Consider the following 20,423-nt stretch of genomic DNA (forward strand, 5'->3'; position numbering starts at 1 on the left):
CGTGCCTGTTCTAAACCGTCGAATGTATTTCATTCGAACCTTCTATATCGGCGGACGTGCTTTCTCGCCAAAGAGCAGCGCAAAAGTTGCGCCTCGTGTTTTTCCTCTTACAAGCGATACGACGTGCAGACGATGTCGATACCAGAGCCCTGGTGTACTGGAAAGTAAAGCGGTTCGGGGGATTGCGATGGTATAGCGGTAGAAAAGCAGCAACGGTGAAAAAAGGACTGAACATTGCGGGAGACGCGGATTCGATCGACGGGTTGAAAGAGTTGAGCGTGATGTCCAAGTGCTGCGGCTGCATCGGCGTCTGCGCGATCACCGAAGCGTATCAACCGCTAAAGACTCACACCCACCCGCGCGATATCGTTCAAGAAACGTTCAGAAACGGCAGGGAAGTCCTGAGAAGTCCAAGAGATCGTCGCAGGAAGCCCAGTGTTCGCTACGACGTCGTGAGGACTCCCGGAAGTGGCAGGTGAGATTTTGGTCGATAACTTGGAACCAATTCCGAATCTTTTGAAAATTTTTTATAAAATTGCGATCGTGGAAAAGAAGATTATTATGATCGAAATTAAATCTTTCCTGCAATCTTAATAACACCATAAGGTGAGAGGAATACAAAAAGGACGATTTTATTGTATTTCAGCTAAGTACAAAGCTGAAAATAATTTTGTTGAATCACAAATATGTAGAACGTTCAAAATGTCTTGTTGCTAAAATGTCAAAACTTTTTGCAGCATTGCTCATTACGCTTGAGATTCCTATGTTTTGATGGCGAACAAAATTATTTTCAGATTTGTATCTATCTAGCTATCTATGTAGCTAAATTTTTAGATACTTCAGCAAAATCGGTTTTTTTTCATGTAGATTTATATATATCCGGCGAGCAAATTAAAACATGTGAATTATCATCGCACAATATCTTCAAAATGTGAAATATAACGTGGCAGTTCGAGGTCTATTGAGAATATATGATGTTTTAGCGGCAAACAGGCGGGTCAAATTTAATGTAAACTCTCTAGCGCGTCAAGAGCACATCTCGAGAGCATACGTGTCGCAATTATCGCAGATACACGAAGCCGAGCTGAAGATTTACCGTGTGACCGTTATTTACCCGAGCTGTCTGCGTTTATTCGGTAAACAGTCGTTTCCGTAATAAACGAATGATTTATGACTGTTCTTATGTTGCATGTGAAATGACGTTTCGGGATGTCTCGTCCTTCGTCTACCGAAATGCACGGTATAATCTCGTTTGTGTAGAGGAGTGAATATTTTTCATGTATGTATGCCCTAAGAAGCCTGATAAGCGAGACATATAAGCGAGGTGTATATAAGTCATTGCCGTAGGAACAGTCGTCTTAACTCCTGAAGATCTAATTTTAATGTAACCAAGTTAAAAAAAATTTTTTAATTCGATTTAAGGCCGTTTTAACAAATAATTCATACGAAAAAATTAATTTTTTTCAAAATTTTGACTAGTTTTCCAATGTGTACATTATTATATATGTCTGATCTTAGATAATGTCGATGGAACTGAATAATTTCAATAGAATAATGCCTTCGAATTTGATTTCATTACATAATATGCACAGAGATTCAAGTTCTCTAAGGATAATCGAAGTTGGGAAACTCAAAGTGATAGGTTCAAATCACTTCTTGACGCTATGAGTTATTGATATCGTATTCGTACTCGCTTCTCAACATCTATATGTATAATTTAAAATCTTGAATTTCTTAAGATGATGTAATATTATCTTTATATACTATTTGATGTCTTTCTATACGATATTATATCTTTATTTGATATAAAAAGATGTACAAAAATAATAAGATTAAAATTATATCATTAAAAAATTTTAAAATCTCAAAATCTTATTTAGTGAAGTCTCATTAAAAATGTCAATTGTGTTCATATACTATATATTACTTAAACCCTTCATATATTTAGAATCTTAAATCTTATATTACGATATCATCAATAATGTCATCTCTGCGATCTATTGTTGTATGATGTCATTGATATCATCTCAACTTGACAAAAAAGTACGAGAGTGGAATTAGGATTATATAAGAATTTCGCTCAAAGTCTTGTTTCGTGAACTGCCGCAGTCATTTTACAACTTCATTTTCGTACCTCTTACAACAGTACATTTACGCTGTTGTCTATTTCTGCTTCCTAAACAATTTTCGGTTTCAACAAAACCAGAAACGTTCACAGGTTATCGGTTTGAGGTACAATTTCCTCTTAGTCGTCGTTTTGCTTAAACCAATCGCGAGGGAACATGAACGGAATGTTGGACCACAAACGCTACCGGCGCGGCGAGGATTTTGCGAGCATTTTCGGGACGAGCACGAAAGGGGCGTCATGGACCTGGGGGCTGCGCGGACAGACGGGTGGCGAAGGGCGAGAATGCATCCTCGCTGGCGGGAGGCAAAAGGTCATGTGACCGGCGGCCGGAACGGAGGGGATGGGAGAGGGTGGGAAGAGGTGGAAGTCTCGTGATTTTTACGTTGCCGTACGGAAATGCTGTCAGTTCCGCAGGAACTCTCGTGCGATACGGATGTCTGTGAACGACTGTCCACCCTGCCGTGCGTGACCGATTATATTGCAGTTAATGCCTCTCGCGTAAATGCTTCTTCTTCGGTAAACTGCTCCCTTTGTGCGTTTCCCTTCGACTTCGGTTCGAGACATTTTTTCCCCCTTTTTCTGCTGTGCTTGTTTTTCGCGACTGCCTCTGGAAAGCTGTCCAAGTGCCGAAGTGACATTTTTAGACAACGATCTAAAAATAGAGTTGAAATTGCATAGAGTTAAAATATGTAGAATGATCCTAACATGATTCTTTTCATCTACACTGAGAAAAATGTTTTCGATTAAACCAAAAAAATGCCATTCTTGTTGATATTTATTCCAGTCTGCATAAATATTTTTACGTTAGGTAATAATAATTTAAGAAGATAAAATTATTTTAATAATACAACTTTCTTCGGTAAAAATTATGTACTTAACACGATCGTTACGTCACTTCGATACTGGAAAGTTAAGCTTTAAAGCAGCTGTGTTACGTACAAATCGTAACGAAGAGAAAAACATATATTTAATTAATGTTATTTCAAAGTACGTTCACATTTGTTTTAAAATAAATTTCATCTCCTTAGTTTTTCATTTGTTCAGTCTAGGATCTTAGTCTAGGATAAGAAAAAGTACTCGAGGGAAATCATTTGCAAGCTCAGAAACTTGACAGAGTTGTCTAATGTCGCTTGCACCACGTCTGTTCTACCTCAAGAGATAAAAGTTTTCGCAAATTCAGAGAGAAACGAAATTTATTTTATCGTAAAGTATCTTCGCGAACGTAAATCCAAAGCATGTGAACGGGAAATGTGGAAATGGAGCTTTCTTCCTAGTTGTCTTCGCGTCAAGAGGAATATTTAACCAGCGAAAGAGCTTTGTTCGCGTTTCAACTTGTCCATTCACAGTCTATTATCTACACGTGGCAATATGATACAATACCTGCAACTCTCTTTCGCCATTTCGCGCGGCCCAAATAATACATCATTTCGAGCAAGCTTGCCGTGTTTCACTATAAGAACTCTGATTAATATCGTTGTATTGTGCATCGAGCTCGCTATCGAAGATTAAAGTAATTTTCATCTTCAACTATAAAAGCTTCAAATTTAGATAGTTACTAATAACTATTACATCATTATCGCAAATGACGAGCTTCCGTATTTAAATTAGCAAACTTATAATATGGAATATTCGATTCATACATTGAATACGGAAAGTTCATCGGTACGTTCCGATAAAAGATTCTATCGGAAAATTAAATATAATTGAGCTTTATCAGTTTTAATTTGATGCGACTGTCCTCTCAATTCCGGCATTAAATATTTATATATGATTATTATCCATTGTATAAAATTGTTCACATGATAGAAATGCCAGCTATAATTTCTGTAATAGTTACACGATATCACTGGTAAATTATTGACAACTTTTGAAATAACAATCCAGCCACGTTTCTTTCATGCAAGTTTCTTTCACGAATTGCTCGTAACATAGCCTAGCTGTTTGGTTTTCGTAATTTATTTATTTAATTAGAATGACATTTCTTCCGTTATAGTACAAATATTCCGTTTTAATAGCATCTAACGATGCTTTCTTTTATTTGCAATTTCTTGTTACACGTTCGACACTTCCCTTTTTTTTTCTCTCCCCCGTATGTCGTGTCCTGCTAACGACGTTATTTCACATCGCAGGCTGCGAATTGTACGTTCGTGGGGTGAAAGTGAATATTAGTCGTGTATGACATACACGCGTGTCTCGTGTGCACGCGCGTGCAATACACACCGATTCGTGTGCTCGCCGCGAGTGTCGACCTGCACGGACAGTCGATCGATTGAAGTAAATTCCTTCAGTTCGCGTCGCGCAGGGATATCGATCGTACGATCGATCTGCTCCTACTTTGTACGCTGGATACCAAATCGAGGTGAGGAATTGTCGAAATATCGATGAGGAGTTGCCGAGCCGATATTGACCGAGCGTTTCCAAGATGAACCTTCGCGATAGTTGACTCCCCAACAAACTAATCATTAGCAAACTAATTTCGACAACAGACGATTACACAGCACACATAAAAATTTAATATTTTTGACCTGGAAATTAGACTATGGTATTCTTATATATTTTGACATTGAAACCGAATCCGAGGTTTAAATTGCTCCATCACAATTTTTTTTTTACCAATGGAAAATAATTCAATTTTCCAATATTTTTAGAACCATTTATGACCTAGTTTTTAATATACTGGTCACTACTAAATGGCCTTTTTTTCAGCAAAACAACTTGTGTAGGAAAATTTTTTTAAGAGCATCTGAAAAAGTTAAAAGGAGTGATATAAAGTTTAACTTACTTAAAAAAGTGATGGAGCAATTTGGACATCGAATTCAATTTCAGAGTGTCGAAATGCATAAGAATATCATGGTTTAATATCAAGATTAAACATTTTTTTGTATTATCAGTATTCAAAGCCATTAAACCCAATTTTCATTTATTGATTAACCTGTGATTGTGTTTAACCTGATAATAAAGTAAAAATTCTATTTTTCTATCTAATCACTAAACTGATGATTTTGTAATGAAGAATTTTTAAAGTTATTATAGTACAAAATTATTGGTATTTATTATAAATTATTATATATAGTTTAGTGATTAATCATAACTAGAAAAATACAATTTTTACATTGTTATCATATTACATTGTTATTTTTATATTGTTAAGTTAAGTGATATTAATTAATCTAAATTACAAGTTAATCAGATAATGAAAAACCGGGTCTAAAAGATTCTTAATATAATAACTCATCAAATATATATATATATATAATCATATAAATGATATAGGTTGTAGTCCAATTCACACTCATAATTTGTGAGAATCATTTGTCCTTGTTTAATAAACAGTAAGAATGAAATAATTTCATGAGCGTCATGCGCCATATAAAACTTTTCCAGAGGTTTACTTATAAAAGTAAACTCACTCTACGTGACTTAACATGTTGTTGCCCTAAATCTTGACGTTTAATTCCAAGCATCTATCCGCTGCTACCATGATCGATATAACACTACCAATTAGTGTGCAGATTGCGATCGGCGGTATGTTTATGAGTTGCTGTAAGATTTCATTGCACTCTGTATATATCATCCAAATGAATTATACATTACGTCATATTGCGTCAATTACTATGCTACTTTTGCGAGAATATCTCTTGCGATTGTTTTACACTGATTATACAAATGCGTTTATCGAATCTCTTTAATTAAATTGCGAGAGGCATAAGCGTTTCACAATTGCGAATTCAATACAATACACATTGGACAAGGACATGATAAATATTTAGACTGTTGAGAGAATGGCGTCAATTTGGTAAAATCGAAACTTGACCGCCGAATTTTCATTGCACGCCGTTCAATTAGCTTGACCTCGATTTTATCGCATGGTAGCACGGCAGAGATCAAAATCAGTATAAACGTGTAGCTATTTGTTCGCACAACAACAATGGTTATATATCGAGTAGCAACACGATATCGCCGTTTTCAGCTGAGTTCACGTGAAATCATTTCCCGTGCTCGTCGCGAAACGAAACGAAACGATTTGGAAACGCATACGTGAAATTTATTTTGGCCGACGTAATCCGCAGGCGGATTTTCATCCGTACGTAAGAATGGTCATTTGTCCCAAATTTGTAGCTGACAGTTCCAGACACTTCCGCAGTTTGGTCCGCCTTATGGAACGTCCCATTTTTCGCTTGTCCAGAAAACTCCCCCCCGAATCTGAAAAAGTGTGCAACTTTGGATTCCAGCGATGGGTGGAATAATTACTTAAAAACTTGGATCGTAATGAGAATTAAGAAGTTTCAAACGAATTAGAGTTAATGAAGAAATGGCTAAACTTATCAGTTTATCCAAAAGATTCTCAATCCCATCCTTCTTTTCTTTATTCAGAAAAAGTGTATGATCATTATATTGAATTACGAATGAATGAATTTTAATTATCCGAATCAAAATCAATATGAATCAATAAATTGGAAATATCGATCAGTTGATTATATTAGCAAACGTGATTATAACAATTTTAGATATGAAAGTTCAGTCTTGGGAGAAAACTCAGTCAGCAATTTTGACAAAAAGGAGGAAACGAAATGAAAAAAGAAACGATAAGAATAGGGAGATGAATGTCCAATGTATTTCCGTCGTGAAAGGAAGACCAGGGTCGAGTTTGCTTGGGAACTGAATAAATCGCAAAAACTGGAGCAACTTTGCAGATTTTCTTTTCTTTGTCGTAGATTTGCGAACCAAGCGCAAAAGAAACATTTTTTTTAATTCTCTTTTCATTGCAAATTTCTATCGTGCGTCGCGAATCATTAACTCCATTTTTTGTTTTTCGCCGCGAAAACTCTTTTATAATTCGCTCGTACATCGTTTTCAGCTTGGTGTGCATATCGTTCATTACGAGAAATTTTCTGAGAGAATTTTAATCGATTCGCGGTGAACCGACTCGCGTTGTTTCGAATAAGTTAAAGTGGAAACGGAAATTGCCGCAGCTCTCGATTATCCCGATTCTTGTCGCGAGAACCGACAAGAAACCAGGTCGCTTTGTGGTCTAATCTCGCGTGGCACGATTTAAACAAGTTTCCTCTCCTTTCTGAGAGGATGCTTTCGGAGAGCACAAAATGTGATTTCCACCGTTACCTGCTGACCTATCTTGCAAAACGAAAAACTTCGGCATTGCGAAATTCTTTTTACGCGCAGCTAGTCGAGCTTCAGAAAAACTTAGGCAATTTTGATGCCCCTTCTTCTCTTCTTCTTAGTAGTATTTAATATAAAAACTTTCTTGACGGAAATATAGTTACTTTGAAGTATAATCTTTGCGAAAATAACCTTTTCGTACTTATTATCTAAAAACGCATTGATAAAGTTTTTATACAGTTTAAAACCAAGTGGGATATACCAAAAAACTTATCTTTCACAGATTTCTTTCGAATTTGTGAAATGTAATATTTTTTAATAGATAATCAATAGATAAATATATTTTGATAAATATTTTTTTGTTAAACATTGAAATAAAAATTTTTCTTTTTAAACTCTCTTTAGATTTCTTTTTCCTATAATTAATTTGTCAAAATTCTTGGTTTTTCATAAATATCTGATGTTGTCACAGACATTATTATTTTCGACACCCTTCGCTAGAAGAATAATCGATAGATTTGAGACACATGATATATTTCGCAGCTTATATCGGTCGGTAACTTTTAGCCGAGTGTTTAGAGAGGATCTATTTATTTCCATCGTAGAGTGCAACAGCAATTAGTCACAATTTTCAGTAACGTGAAAAAACAAACACTTACGTAATAAATGTAATCATACCGGTGCATGTGAGTTATGAAAGTGAGCGAGCGAATACCCATGTGATTTATTAAAATAACGGTGGTCGCGATTTCTGTGAGCACCAGTATGCCACCGGAGTTTCCCCCTTTCCGTCCCCGCCCGGCATATCATAAATTGTTCTTAATCTCTGAACTTCCTTAAAATACAAAATGTGAATAGTGCGAGGCTCGCATGACTCTATCGTAGATCTTTGCGCGAATAATGGATCAATATCTTTACTTGTTCATTCTACATTATTCATTTGATCATTAATATTCAGTGCAACTTTCACTGTTCTTCGTTATTCGTTATTTCTTTTCTCATGTAATATATATTCTTTTCTCATGTAATATAGTTTGAAATATTTAATTTTACAATTTTAATCCTCCGCTGATGTTGGACTTTGAAGACACAATTTTTTTTATTGTAAATTTAAATAAATAAATTTAAATTTATAAAAAATAAATAAAATCCAATTTTTATGACAGCAAAAACTCGTTAAAGCTTGAAAGCGAGTTCTGAAGAAGTATATAAAATTTTTTTCAGATTTTTGTGCAGTTTGGAACAATAAAAAGTTCTGCAGTTGAAGTTTGAAAACTCCGATTGCGAAAGAAGGATGAAAATTTCACATTATCAACAAAAGAGTTAATATATTATTTCAACATAATTAATTTATACATAAGATACATAAATCAGAGAAAGCGTAGCATATTAATAGTATCCCAATAATTAATTCATTATTAATAGTTATATATATGAAGTAAATATATATGAAGTAAATGGAAGAAAGTATGCGGTACATAATGTAACAATATGCTTTGCGAATGGCATTATTTCGTAATCCCCTTCATCTATTGAACGTTAGGCAATTATCGTAGTTGGCTATGCTCTCGATCTGGACGATATCGGGAACACCCACACCGCGGGAATTCCTGTGTAGCGCATCTTCGTCGTGCCTAATTTAATCGCGCAGCTCGAGTATTACGAGAGATAGAGAGCTCTTACCTACACATACGCAATATTCCCTGAAAATCCCCTTCCCCCCTCCCCCCCTCTCAATCGTGCGACACAAAGATATTGAAATTCAATTACTGCCAGATTACTTTTCACAATACAATTCTTTCTATTGCATCGCGTATATGCTACAAATCCCAAATGTGATTTCTCCGAAAGGATAATTAATAAATGCGAACGTGCGGGTTTATTGTTGCATTGAAAGAAAAAAAACTAAATCTAAAAAATATTTATTTAACTAATTCTAATTAACACTGTTAAAAATGTTATCTAATTTAATGTAATGTAATCTAATTTAAGTTTACACAAGTTAAATTTAATTTAATGACGTTACATTAAATTTAATGTATCTGTAATTGAAAAGTATATTTGTGTACATGTACATAAAATTTAATGTTTTTTTCATAAAATTTAGTGTACTTTCCATAAAATTTTATGTGAATTCGCGTGAAATTAAATGCATGTGTGAACATTAAAATTAAGTTACTTGTAATTTCATTTTCATTTCGCAACATTAAATATAATGTATAAACATAATGTATCTGCTTGCCTCCTCTCTAAATCTGAATCAGTGGATAGTCAGTAATTATCCAGTGACATACTTAGCACTGATAATCAGTGAAGTTCAACTAAAAAAGGAAGAATATTTGACATTTGCACGTTAATTTCAATCTTCCAATACCGTATTCATTGAATTTAAGCATTAAAACAAGATTAGTTAGATCGTACAATATAATAAAGATTAGCTAGGTTAGGGATTTCATATTTAAATCATTGATTATCAGTGGCATATTTGGCATTGATATCAGTGATTATCTACTGATTTGAGAGTCTGTTACATGAAATTTGCTGCCTTTTTTTTGATAGTGTAAATATTTACTAAATGTAAACATATTTATTTGATACAAAAACCATTAATTTCAACATAATTTTTTTCATTGAGTAAATATTGTATTTATTTACTGTAAATAAACGTTTACTTACTACTATTCAAAGAAATATGTATTAAGATTCAGTAAATTTTTTCAGAGTATTTTATAAAACCGGTTTCTTCAACGCGATTAGGGAGATCTCGAGAGATAATCAATTCTTACTTGATATTCTAAGACGAACTCCCAGCGAATAACCAATAATGATTTACTTTTTCTGCGTATAACGACGTTATTGCAACCGTAGCGGTTAGTAAACGAGTATGTATCATTGAAATTTCTCGTCCAGACAGTGTCGTGCAGCTTTTTAAGATTACAAACGGCAGTCTAGATTTAACGGTTTTGCCCTGTTCCTCACGATCGCATTTAAAGCCGTTATCGCTTTATGCATCCGAGCTTTGTGTTATGCGATACGCTGTAGAAATAATATTCTTCCTGAAACATATCCGTCTCTGTTGACCTACATATAGCCAGTCTTGGTAATGCTTAGCTATTGTAAGGTTGAGAAGCTTGTGAATTTCAAATAATTTATATTCCTAGGTGATGGAAAAAGGATGGACATATTTAAATATAATTGTGATGGTGGACAAAAAGCAACTGACCGAGTAGCAGATTTAATTTTAGTTATATTCACTATTTATATTCACACAGCTATTCAAATAATATAAAATGTGATAATATTTGATGTGGAACGGTTGGTTACCTTTGGCAGCACAGAGAATCTCAGTTAAATTGTAAAATGGACATTTATATAACAAAGCTATTTTACGTATACATATATATATATTTAGTCGATACATTGCGGTGAATAAATAGGTAAATGAAATTATTCCACTGGATACATAATGAATCTTCTATCTTCCTCTGTGGCATTTAATTTACATTTCGTCTAGTTGAACAATGCTATGTTTTTTGAAGGAAGAGTTCTAACCTCGATTCTAGCAGAATTAACAAAGCATTTAAAAGAACGTTTTTTTATTATAAAGGTACAAAAGATACGTAATTTTTGTCTCGAAAAGTTGTTTAGAAGCAAGATAAATAGACGCATCCAGATCTACGAGACGATGTCCGTGAAGAAAACCATTATAGAAAACCACTAAGAAAATCACCGCGAAGAAAACCACTGTTGAGAATGATGAAAACCGCTACTGGGACGCCTTCCTTTCTTGCTGAGGATCTCTTTACTACTCGCTCGCCATTTTATCTACGTTTACGAGCCGTTTGCGGAATACTTTTAGAGGCATCATCCGTTTTAGGACCAAGTTCCGCATCCATTTTACGTTTATGTTAGTCGCATATGTGTGTCGCGTCACGATTTCCACGAGGCATTTTCGCAAAATAAAGATCGACAGCATAAGAGAAAAAAAAATAGTAAAGTCTTTATCATTTTGTCACGCGATTTAAAAAATGCGGCATGTCGGTAGAATTAGATTGGAATGCCGAAGCAGACAAGTATTCATTTCCTGGATGGTTTAAAGCCTTTTTCTCGTCTCGAATTCGCGAGATCGGACGATGTGATTCCCCGGATTTTTCCTGGGAACGAGGGATGATCGGGTTTGACCGTTATTGCTGTTGAAAGGCCGGCTGATCTCCTTGAAGTTTCTTAAGGTAGAAGCTCGATGGAATCTCGTTTTCCAGTCTCTCTGGAGAAAATCTCTCGTTTCTTCTATCTCGATATAGCAGTCGGCTGCTCATGTCCAATGTTAGCTCAACAGATCACTGTCAACTTTTCTCAAAATATTTATTGCTACTTTACTCTTTAGAATTGAAACGAAGCTGATAATGATAACTATTACTCAAAGAATATTATATGTATGGATTCTAAATAATAGCACACTATTTCGGTAACAAATTATAAGAAGTAAGCTAGTGAAACTAAACGCGTTTTCAAACATTAATAACTATTGTCAGTTATAAATTATTGACTACAGAGTCTTACTTCTACGTGAAAATGATGCAATTCAATGCAGCTGTCACAATTTTGCGCCAAGCAGTAACTGGTCGTCGCATCGACATCAATAAAAAGTCTGTTCTTTATATATTTGAACTCTAGTATACACTTTTGGAACTCTTTAAGTGAAGTAGATATATATATTTGATATTTGGTGAAAGAGAGAAAGTTTTAGTATAGTACAGAAATAAAAAACAGACCTAGTGATTCGAGCGAGTAGCTTACAAACTTAAAAGTCATTGCAAAAGTTATCGGACGACAAACGCTTTGCGTCGCGACTGGAAATATGCGTGTCGCGTTTGTTTCTCTCTCAGCTGATTACACCTTCGGCAAAGAGATTTCCGTTTTAACGCTCCATGTACATGGATCGATGCTTCCGTTGTCTCTTCCCGGGGTAACTTTATCGTTCGTAATGATCGTTCCGAACTACCATGTGCGGCCAAACAACGACGGACGCGGCCGAGCATATCGGCGCCGAGATTAATGAAACCGTTGGTTGGTCTTTATTAACTATCGTGGTGTATGTCGATGGTAAACGAATTCCGCGTATTCCTGCTGCATAGACCAGGTGATAATAATTAATTGTCAATGCAATTAATTTTCATTATAAGCTGTACCGAGCAATGATTACGCGCAAAGAATCGGTCACCCAAATTGCTGGAGGACAAAAAACTTGGCCGACTAGTTTTTAATCAGTAATTCGATCAGTAATTTCTTGCTAATAAAGTGAAAGTAAAAGATGAAAATTATTGCTTATAATTTTACACGTACTATCCGAAAGATTATTGCCATCATTTTCATGAAACAAATGTCAAATTGCAATGCAAAATAATAATGGTAATAGAAAGGAAAATTTTTCAATAGAAAAATCAAGTGATTAGATTAAAATTATAACACTTTACTAATAATCATGTATTTGTATATTGACTTTTCTACTACTATTATTATTATCATGAAAATTAATTATCAACAACAAGTGCTTAGTCATCTCTTGATTGTTAAGGAAAGCCAGCGGTCAGCTAATTTTCTCAAGCTCATTCTCCGATAATGAGTTAATCAGGGAACGAATGTTGATCAGCATAGAAACGCTTGGGGAGTCTCTTCATTTACGTGAAGCCATGATTACGTTAATCGAGGTCGAGCGAAATCGAGCGAGATTACCTGATGTTCCCGTCTCCGTTTTTTGCAACGCGCTAGTATAGTTTGTTTCATTGTCATTTCCATATAAAATTATTTGACGTTGGAGATTATAATCAAAATTATAATCCATGAATTATAATTTATTTCCATAAAATTGACGGTCATGTAATCATGTTTTCAGAATAAAAATCGCATTCGAAGGACACCCGTAACATCGATATCTATAACCTTGATTTGTTTATGCATTTTTAGCTGCAGTGATAATATTACTCTTGATTTCGCATTATCGGGAGTATTTGCGTGATCTATAATTTTTTTTTACGACATCCATAATTTCCGATATTACATTCTGTGTGTTTTTTTTATGATTTTGCGAAGTTACAAAAGACCCTTATGATGCACGCCGTGACAATCGATCGAAATCGCTTCGCAGAGAAACATTAACTGGTGAAATATGCATTCAAACGTTTTAATTTTCACTCTGCTCATATTCGGAGTCGTTTTGTTCTTCTGGTATCCCAACAATGTAATGGCTCTAGCAGATCCAAAGCGGAGGACTATATACATCATTGGGGATCGAATCAATAAGAAGTCCAAGGATTATGTTATCATGAAACCAACGAAAATAACCGACATTTACTTGAAATACTGAAAAGTATCGAGGATCGGCTAATCTCGTTGAATATCGTCTACTACAAACAAATTCATCGAAGATCTTATATTGAACGCCGAAGAAATTAAGAAGAATCCACTAAGGAGTTGAGATGTCTCGTCGTGCACAAAACTGGAACTGTAATAGATGATACTGCAGTGACATAATGAAAAATGAAAATATAAAGTGTCACATAAAATTGTGTGTTCAGTTTTTATATTTCTTACACGATTAGCTGTCAAAGGAGCAGTGGCAACGCAATGTCTTGAGTTAAATAACATTTTGTTATTTTTAACTTTCATGTGTGTCAAAATGGTAAATCAATCCATTTTTGTAATTAATTTTAAAGTACATACGTTCATTTATTAATATATACATTTATTAATATATGCACTTAGTAAATAATAAACTAAATTTGAGTCAAATTTAGGATAGAGCAAATGCAAATATCTAAGTATAAATAAATAAAATACATATGAATACGTCTATGTGTAAGGTAGCATAAAGACAGAGATTACTGCGCTTAATAATTTATGTCCTCTTTGTAATCAACAATTTTTTTCTTTTATATTATTCTTTATATATTTCTTATATATTATTCTTCTTTTATATATTAAGAATTTATAGATCCTTAATTATTAGATGGACATGCAACGTTCTAAAGCAATTCTTATTATTCAAATGTTTAATACTTTTTTGAATCTTTTATATCTGATTCCCAATTTGCGCGAATATATTTGAGCACGACGACATATTTTGTATAAAAATTCTATTATACTAATATGAAGATTTATAATAATTTGAATAAAAAGTGTCACAGCTCCGATTTACTCTAAAATATTTCCTTGAATTGTTTAATTCTTTTGTTTTAATTAAATTAATGATATATTGAATAAGAGCAGTGGAGCCTATAGAAATTATTAAAAATATTATAATATAATATAATTGTACTAAATATCAAATTGGATATAATTTGATTATGAACAGTGTATGTGTATTATGAAATATTGCATTACACGTCAAATAATCAAATGTTTAACACTTTTGAATCTTTTGGTATCTGGTTTCCAATTAGCACGAATATATTCGAGCACAGCGACATATTTTGCGTAAAAATATAAACTGTCGCTTTTATAGAGTCGATGTAAATATTTTACGCTCTTTTAAATTTTTCTACTCACTGCCTGATACTTTTACTTTTAAGCCGTTTTAGTTTCTGCCACAGATGATTCTTGAAGAAGGAATCAGGGCGATCGCGGAAAATCGTAGGCCGATATAAATGTGCATTCGCGTTGGATGGAGGCAACGTCTTACCTTGACCGAACACTTCCGGTTTTCCCCCGACTCCCCTGTATTGCGTAAGCAGCTCTCGTACGGTGTATTCGTGCATTTCTCTCTTTCGCTACGCGAACGTTGTGCACATAAAACGCTCTGTTATTCTTGCTTATTAAGCGAAATCGGCGCGCAATTTCGCGTCTACGAAAGTGAGACTTCGTACGGCATTATTGCAATCATAAAGCATATCTGTGGCACGCGAACAATTGAGATGGTATGTAATAATCTTAATCTTCATCATAAAATTATATTTAATAATTATTTTTGTACATCTTTGAATATTGATGTTCTAATTTAATGAATCGATAGTAAGATAACAATTTTTCATTTACATATTATGACTTTAATGTTGTCTAATATTGATTCCGAGCGATACCTTGTTCCATATTTTACATCCGGTGCAAATCGAGGTGCAAATAATAATTAAAATTTGGTGCTTTAAAAATAAAACGAGAGACCAAATATATTTTCGAAATGAAACTCTAGCAATTAAGGTTAACCAATTACAACACTATATATATATATATACAAGGAATTTACAATGTTTTCTCGTTATTATTTACGAAAAAAATTCCATTATATGGGAATTGTTTTAGCAAATTTTGCTCGTAAATAAATCGATCGCGACATAAAGGATATATGCTCGAGAATAATAACCGATTCGATTATGACACGTAATTTTCCGTTGCGTTGCACATCAGGACCATACACACAGTGCTTATGTTTATCACGTGGAAATAAATGGAAAAGAGAGATGGAAAATGTCAAGACAGACTAATTCATAGGAAGCATATGTACTTCCGGCCGGATATTTATTCATTTCCGGCGATCTCTCAGGTCCGTCCTTCTCCCCTTTTCAAGTTGATAATTAAATTTGCTCCAAGTTATCGAGGTGAAATTGATTAATTGACTTGCCTCTCGTAAAATGTACAATTATAAAGTTTGCAATTGCAGAATGTTTGCCACAAATAAGTCGATATCAAATGGCGCGTAGTTTTATCTGTCGTGAAAAATACGATGAATGTTTCTTCCTATTTCTTTGCGCATTCAATTTGTATGAAAATCGAAAACCGAACCTTGTTTTACGAGTCTTTTCTTCGCAAACGTATATTCGTTTAAGTTTTGCCGTATGCTACATTTACTTTCAGAGATGTATGCCACATCCTTCTCGTAAACATTTTTATTAATTTTTCATATTATTCGAAGACATATTTTTCATATTTTCGATATACATACACACAAATGTATGGTTAATCAAAATGATTATTCAATTATTTTCGAAAAAGTCTTGAACAAAAACGTATGAAAAGTTTTAAATAAATTTGCCATATATATAATTTATTTCTGTTGCATTTTATGACAAATTTTCTTGTGCAATATCATCGTTCATACGTCCTTAACAAATCTGCCTCAGTGATTATAATAGACGATTGATTCTCGCATCTCTAATACGGAAAATACGTCGACACGTGGAATCCGCGGCACGCGGGCATATATTTATAGTTCTGCCAATCTCGTCATGAGCAATGTGACTAAAGTTCGGCAATCTTGCGGTGAAGTCGGAACAACTCTGCGTCGCATGCCGACTCGGAATTCGTGGCGCCGCGCCGCGCCGCTTCCAGCAGAAGACGCGATGCGGATCTCCTGGCGGGATTCCGCAAGTTTCCAGCGTCTCGAGACATCATTTATGAATGCCACTCGAAACTTTAATCGTTTCGTCTGCCGCCACGTAGATTACCGTTGTGAACGCGCTCAAGGGAAAACGTGCGGTGCGACGCAAGTTGCCGCAGATGAGAAGCACGAAGGCTACCGTACTTTACTTTTCCCGAGGATTACTTTCGAGATTCTCGTAATAGCCAACCGCTATTACTTGCTAATCCAGGTAATTGAAATCCCTAGGAGAGATCTTAATTTCGAAAAATAATAGAAACAATCCTGCAATCAGCAATAAAACTAAAGTTCGAAGCACAAACTTCAAAATTCAAGCAGTTGTAATTTCGTTAAAAATGAATTAAATTAAAAATGTTTTAAAGGTTAAAATTTCTATTTTTGAAAGATTATTATGTCTTTTGGATTTCTGTGAGTTTAATTTTTATACATAGAAAACTAGAGTTGGGAAATTTTTTCACTTTGTGGGCCTCCTATCACGTGTCCAAAAAAGAACTTACGGGAATTTCAACTTTTTAATGTGAAAGCTTAAAGCTTTGTTTAAAGCTTTGTTATTGAGTTATCGCAGACTAAATAAAAGTATAACTCATAACTCCGTTAAAAATCATATTGCAATTGAAAAACAGATTTTTAAAGCTGAAATTTTATTCTATCAAATAACATAATTATCCAGTTTTTTTTTAAAAATATGTGAACAATACAAATGGAGCGATACAAATTTTTATTGCAATCTAATATACTTCATCATAAAATAAATTTTTAAACAACAATGACGCGGCTGCGATTCTGCATATTTGCATGATTCATGTCTGAATCAAGCCACGTTATTGCATGACTCGTGATTTTTTATTACGGATGAGGGGCTTAATTAAGGATTCGGGAACTCACGCACATTTGAAACTCGAGAAAACAGCGCCGTCTAATCACCGCCGATCGAAAATTAGTACGGTACGGAATCGAGAGCCAACTGCGAAACGCCGGGTACTAATCGTCTCATTTAATCTGATGCTAATATACGGCCGTGGAGCTCCGCCAAGAAATCTGCAAGTCGTAACAGGCTATGTCTAAAAGATCCCACAGCCGCGCCCTTGAGTCTCGAAACGAGCAAAATCTCTTCAGTTGTTACAGCTGGGATCCTATCCGTAAACTTTGTTTTCTTCGTCTTCCGATGTTTCGCTTGAAGATGCCTAGACGAGGGAGCGAAGAAAATGAATGTTCGTAACGAACGTAAATGCTTTACAATGTTTCGACTTCTTGCACCATCCGTTTATGTGTTTGTTTTACGTGCCACGTACCTTGTTAAAGTTTCGTGCGTTTCAGATGGCTGCGTGGAACTTGACTAGTCAATTTGTATATCCAAATTGCCATATTAATCATTAATTGCGAGGAACATTCATCAAGTTAATCAAAATGGTCTAAATAAACAATTGAAGCAGTATGCACGATTAATCAACTCGAGCATAGCACAAATAAAATTAAAAATTTCCTTGGAAAATATATTTATTATAATTTTACATAAATAAATGGAATTATTTTGGAAGTAAGAAAATGATATGTACAAGGTGTCTCAGATCTATTTATATTTATTTTAATAGTTCCTTGGATTTCTTAAAAATCTCTTGCCTTAAAAAAATTTCTCGACTGCCAGGAGTGCCCTGATATTTTTCTCATGTTATTGCTTACAATTATTACGAGCTGAAGCTATCTTTAATAGATACGTTATGAGATCTACTTTCGCATCGAGATCTCGCAAGAGTTCGGCTTCGGAAGCAATTACACGTGTTGGTTGGTATAGGTATTTTTTTATGAATAAGAATTGTCGAAGTTTCGCTTCTTTTCGAGACATGATACGATTCTTGAATGGCAAAACGCTCGCACAGTGACAAGGACGACGGATGGAGGTGAGCTTTGGATTACAATGCATTTATTCGTATATGTAGAATTCCTGTATGCTCGACGCGCGGGAGAAGAAGCCTCGTATTTCTATTCCGTGAATCGGAGACGCAGACGAAGATGCGAAAACTCTATCTGAATTTCTTGATCGCGATACGAATTTTACTTGAGTGTATGAAGAGAATCTTTCCTATGCGGAGCGAAAACGAGGAGGGAAATCTGTTCCTCGTCTGTGATGCGACCAATAGCTCTCTCTAAGATCCCCCACATTCGCGCGAATGCGAATAGAATATGATGCGATCTGTATATGCGCTGAGATTCTTCCCCTTTGATATAATCGTCATGTCCAAATGCAGCTGTGCATTCGCACAGAGCATCTAGTATATTGTATACAACGTATCTACGCGTGCGTTACTAAAAGGATAAGAAGATAGAAGATACATGTATACTGAAAATGGACTCGCGAAAGTCGAGCATCTCGTGATGTAATATTTTGCGTTCTATGCGTTCTAAATGCGTAGAAAAAGGTGTTGGATATTCCCGAAGATATATGATATTCGATTTTACGACAGCTGAGAGAAACTCTTAATAATCATATTGTTACATGTACATAATGTACCTCGCGTTTCTATGTCTGCCTAGCTGGAGCAAACAGTAGTATGTATAACAAACGAAAAATATTTTTTGCGGATTTTGAGAGCGCATAAATAGCGCATTATTATATAATTTATTCATTAAGATTTGATTAAGTTAAGGAGAGGGAAGGCACCGTGTCCCAAGTAGAAAAGTAGGACATATGCCGGATCTTACAAATGGCGCTAGTTGTAAATAGTAAGTAACTGATCAGTGGTCAATACGGCATCAATCATCGGCATAATATTGGCTTAGTTCTGGCATAGTACAGACTCTCCAGTATTGGTCAACTATCAATCGAATAAGGAACTACGTCGAAGGTTGGCACGGTACTGACACAGTATCTACAGTACTGTCCTAATACTGGTTGCTAATACCCAGCCAAGATATTTTTCGGTATAATGCCAGGACCTAATCGTTATTAATCCAGTAATATGCCAGTATCGAACCAATATCCTTGCCATATCCTTGCGATATCATGCCAGTTGTAAATTTCCACTTGTGATTTCTTTGGAATAAAAGAAAATGCTAAACCGTTTAAAAGAGAAAAATAGATCTAAAAAGTAATCTTAGTTTCAGGAGAAAATCTTAGTTTCTTTTTGAAATAAAATATTAATCAAATTAAGATGTATGCAAGATCGATAAACAATAAATCATTAATTTAATTAAGTATCAAAAAATTCAAAAAAGTAGTTATAAAAGTTCTTATATGAACGAAAATTAGCTTGGAAAAAGTACTAAAAATATATGGTTAGTATCATACATCGAGCCTCATATTTCTTCTGGAAAAATAAAATGAGAGAATATTTTCTCCTTCTTTCGGAAAGAAGGGAAAACTTGAGGAAGATGATTCGAAATATTTTCGCGTCGCACAGACATCCGGCAGATATAAATTGTCTTTCATAGACAATTTCACCGAGCCGACGTGAAACTTCTTGCCACAATGGCCGTGCGTTTAGGTGCGAGTTTACAACGGTAAACTTTGTCGAGACTGGTCGAGACATCATTCTGTTTGTTCTTGTCCGGTTCTTGTACGGTTAAAAACGACACGTCGAGGGTAATAGATGTCAGAATACATGTCGTTATTATATTACCAGCCGTTTCGTTAGTAATTCAACTTCTTTCCGGACTCTTTTATTATATATAATACTTTTCATGACACTCGGATAAAGAGATAAAGAATATTCAGCGACATTAATTGATAGTGGAAAATGGCTTCCTCTCTTAACGTCTACCACTTGCATCGAACTTTTTCTCGTCCTACGATAAAATACTCGCAAGTAG

General features: G+C 34.8%; 1 protein-coding gene across 1 annotated transcript in view; it reads left to right on the forward strand.

Moving 5' to 3' along the window:
* The first annotated feature begins 281 nt into the window (after positions 1-281).
* Positions 282-20,423, forward strand: part of LOC105625723 — a 140,744-nt gene continuing 120,602 nt past the window's right edge. Inside the window, exon 1 of the mRNA XM_012207046.1 lies at positions 282-475. Coding sequence (XP_012062436.1) covers positions 282-475 — 194 coding nt within the window. The remainder of the gene's footprint in view (positions 476-20,423) is intronic.

The sequence above is a fragment of the Atta cephalotes genome, assembly GCF_000143395.1.
Source record: "Atta cephalotes unplaced genomic scaffold scaffold00003, whole genome shotgun sequence".
NCBI classification, from domain to species: Eukaryota; Metazoa; Arthropoda; class Insecta; order Hymenoptera; family Formicidae; genus Atta; species Atta cephalotes.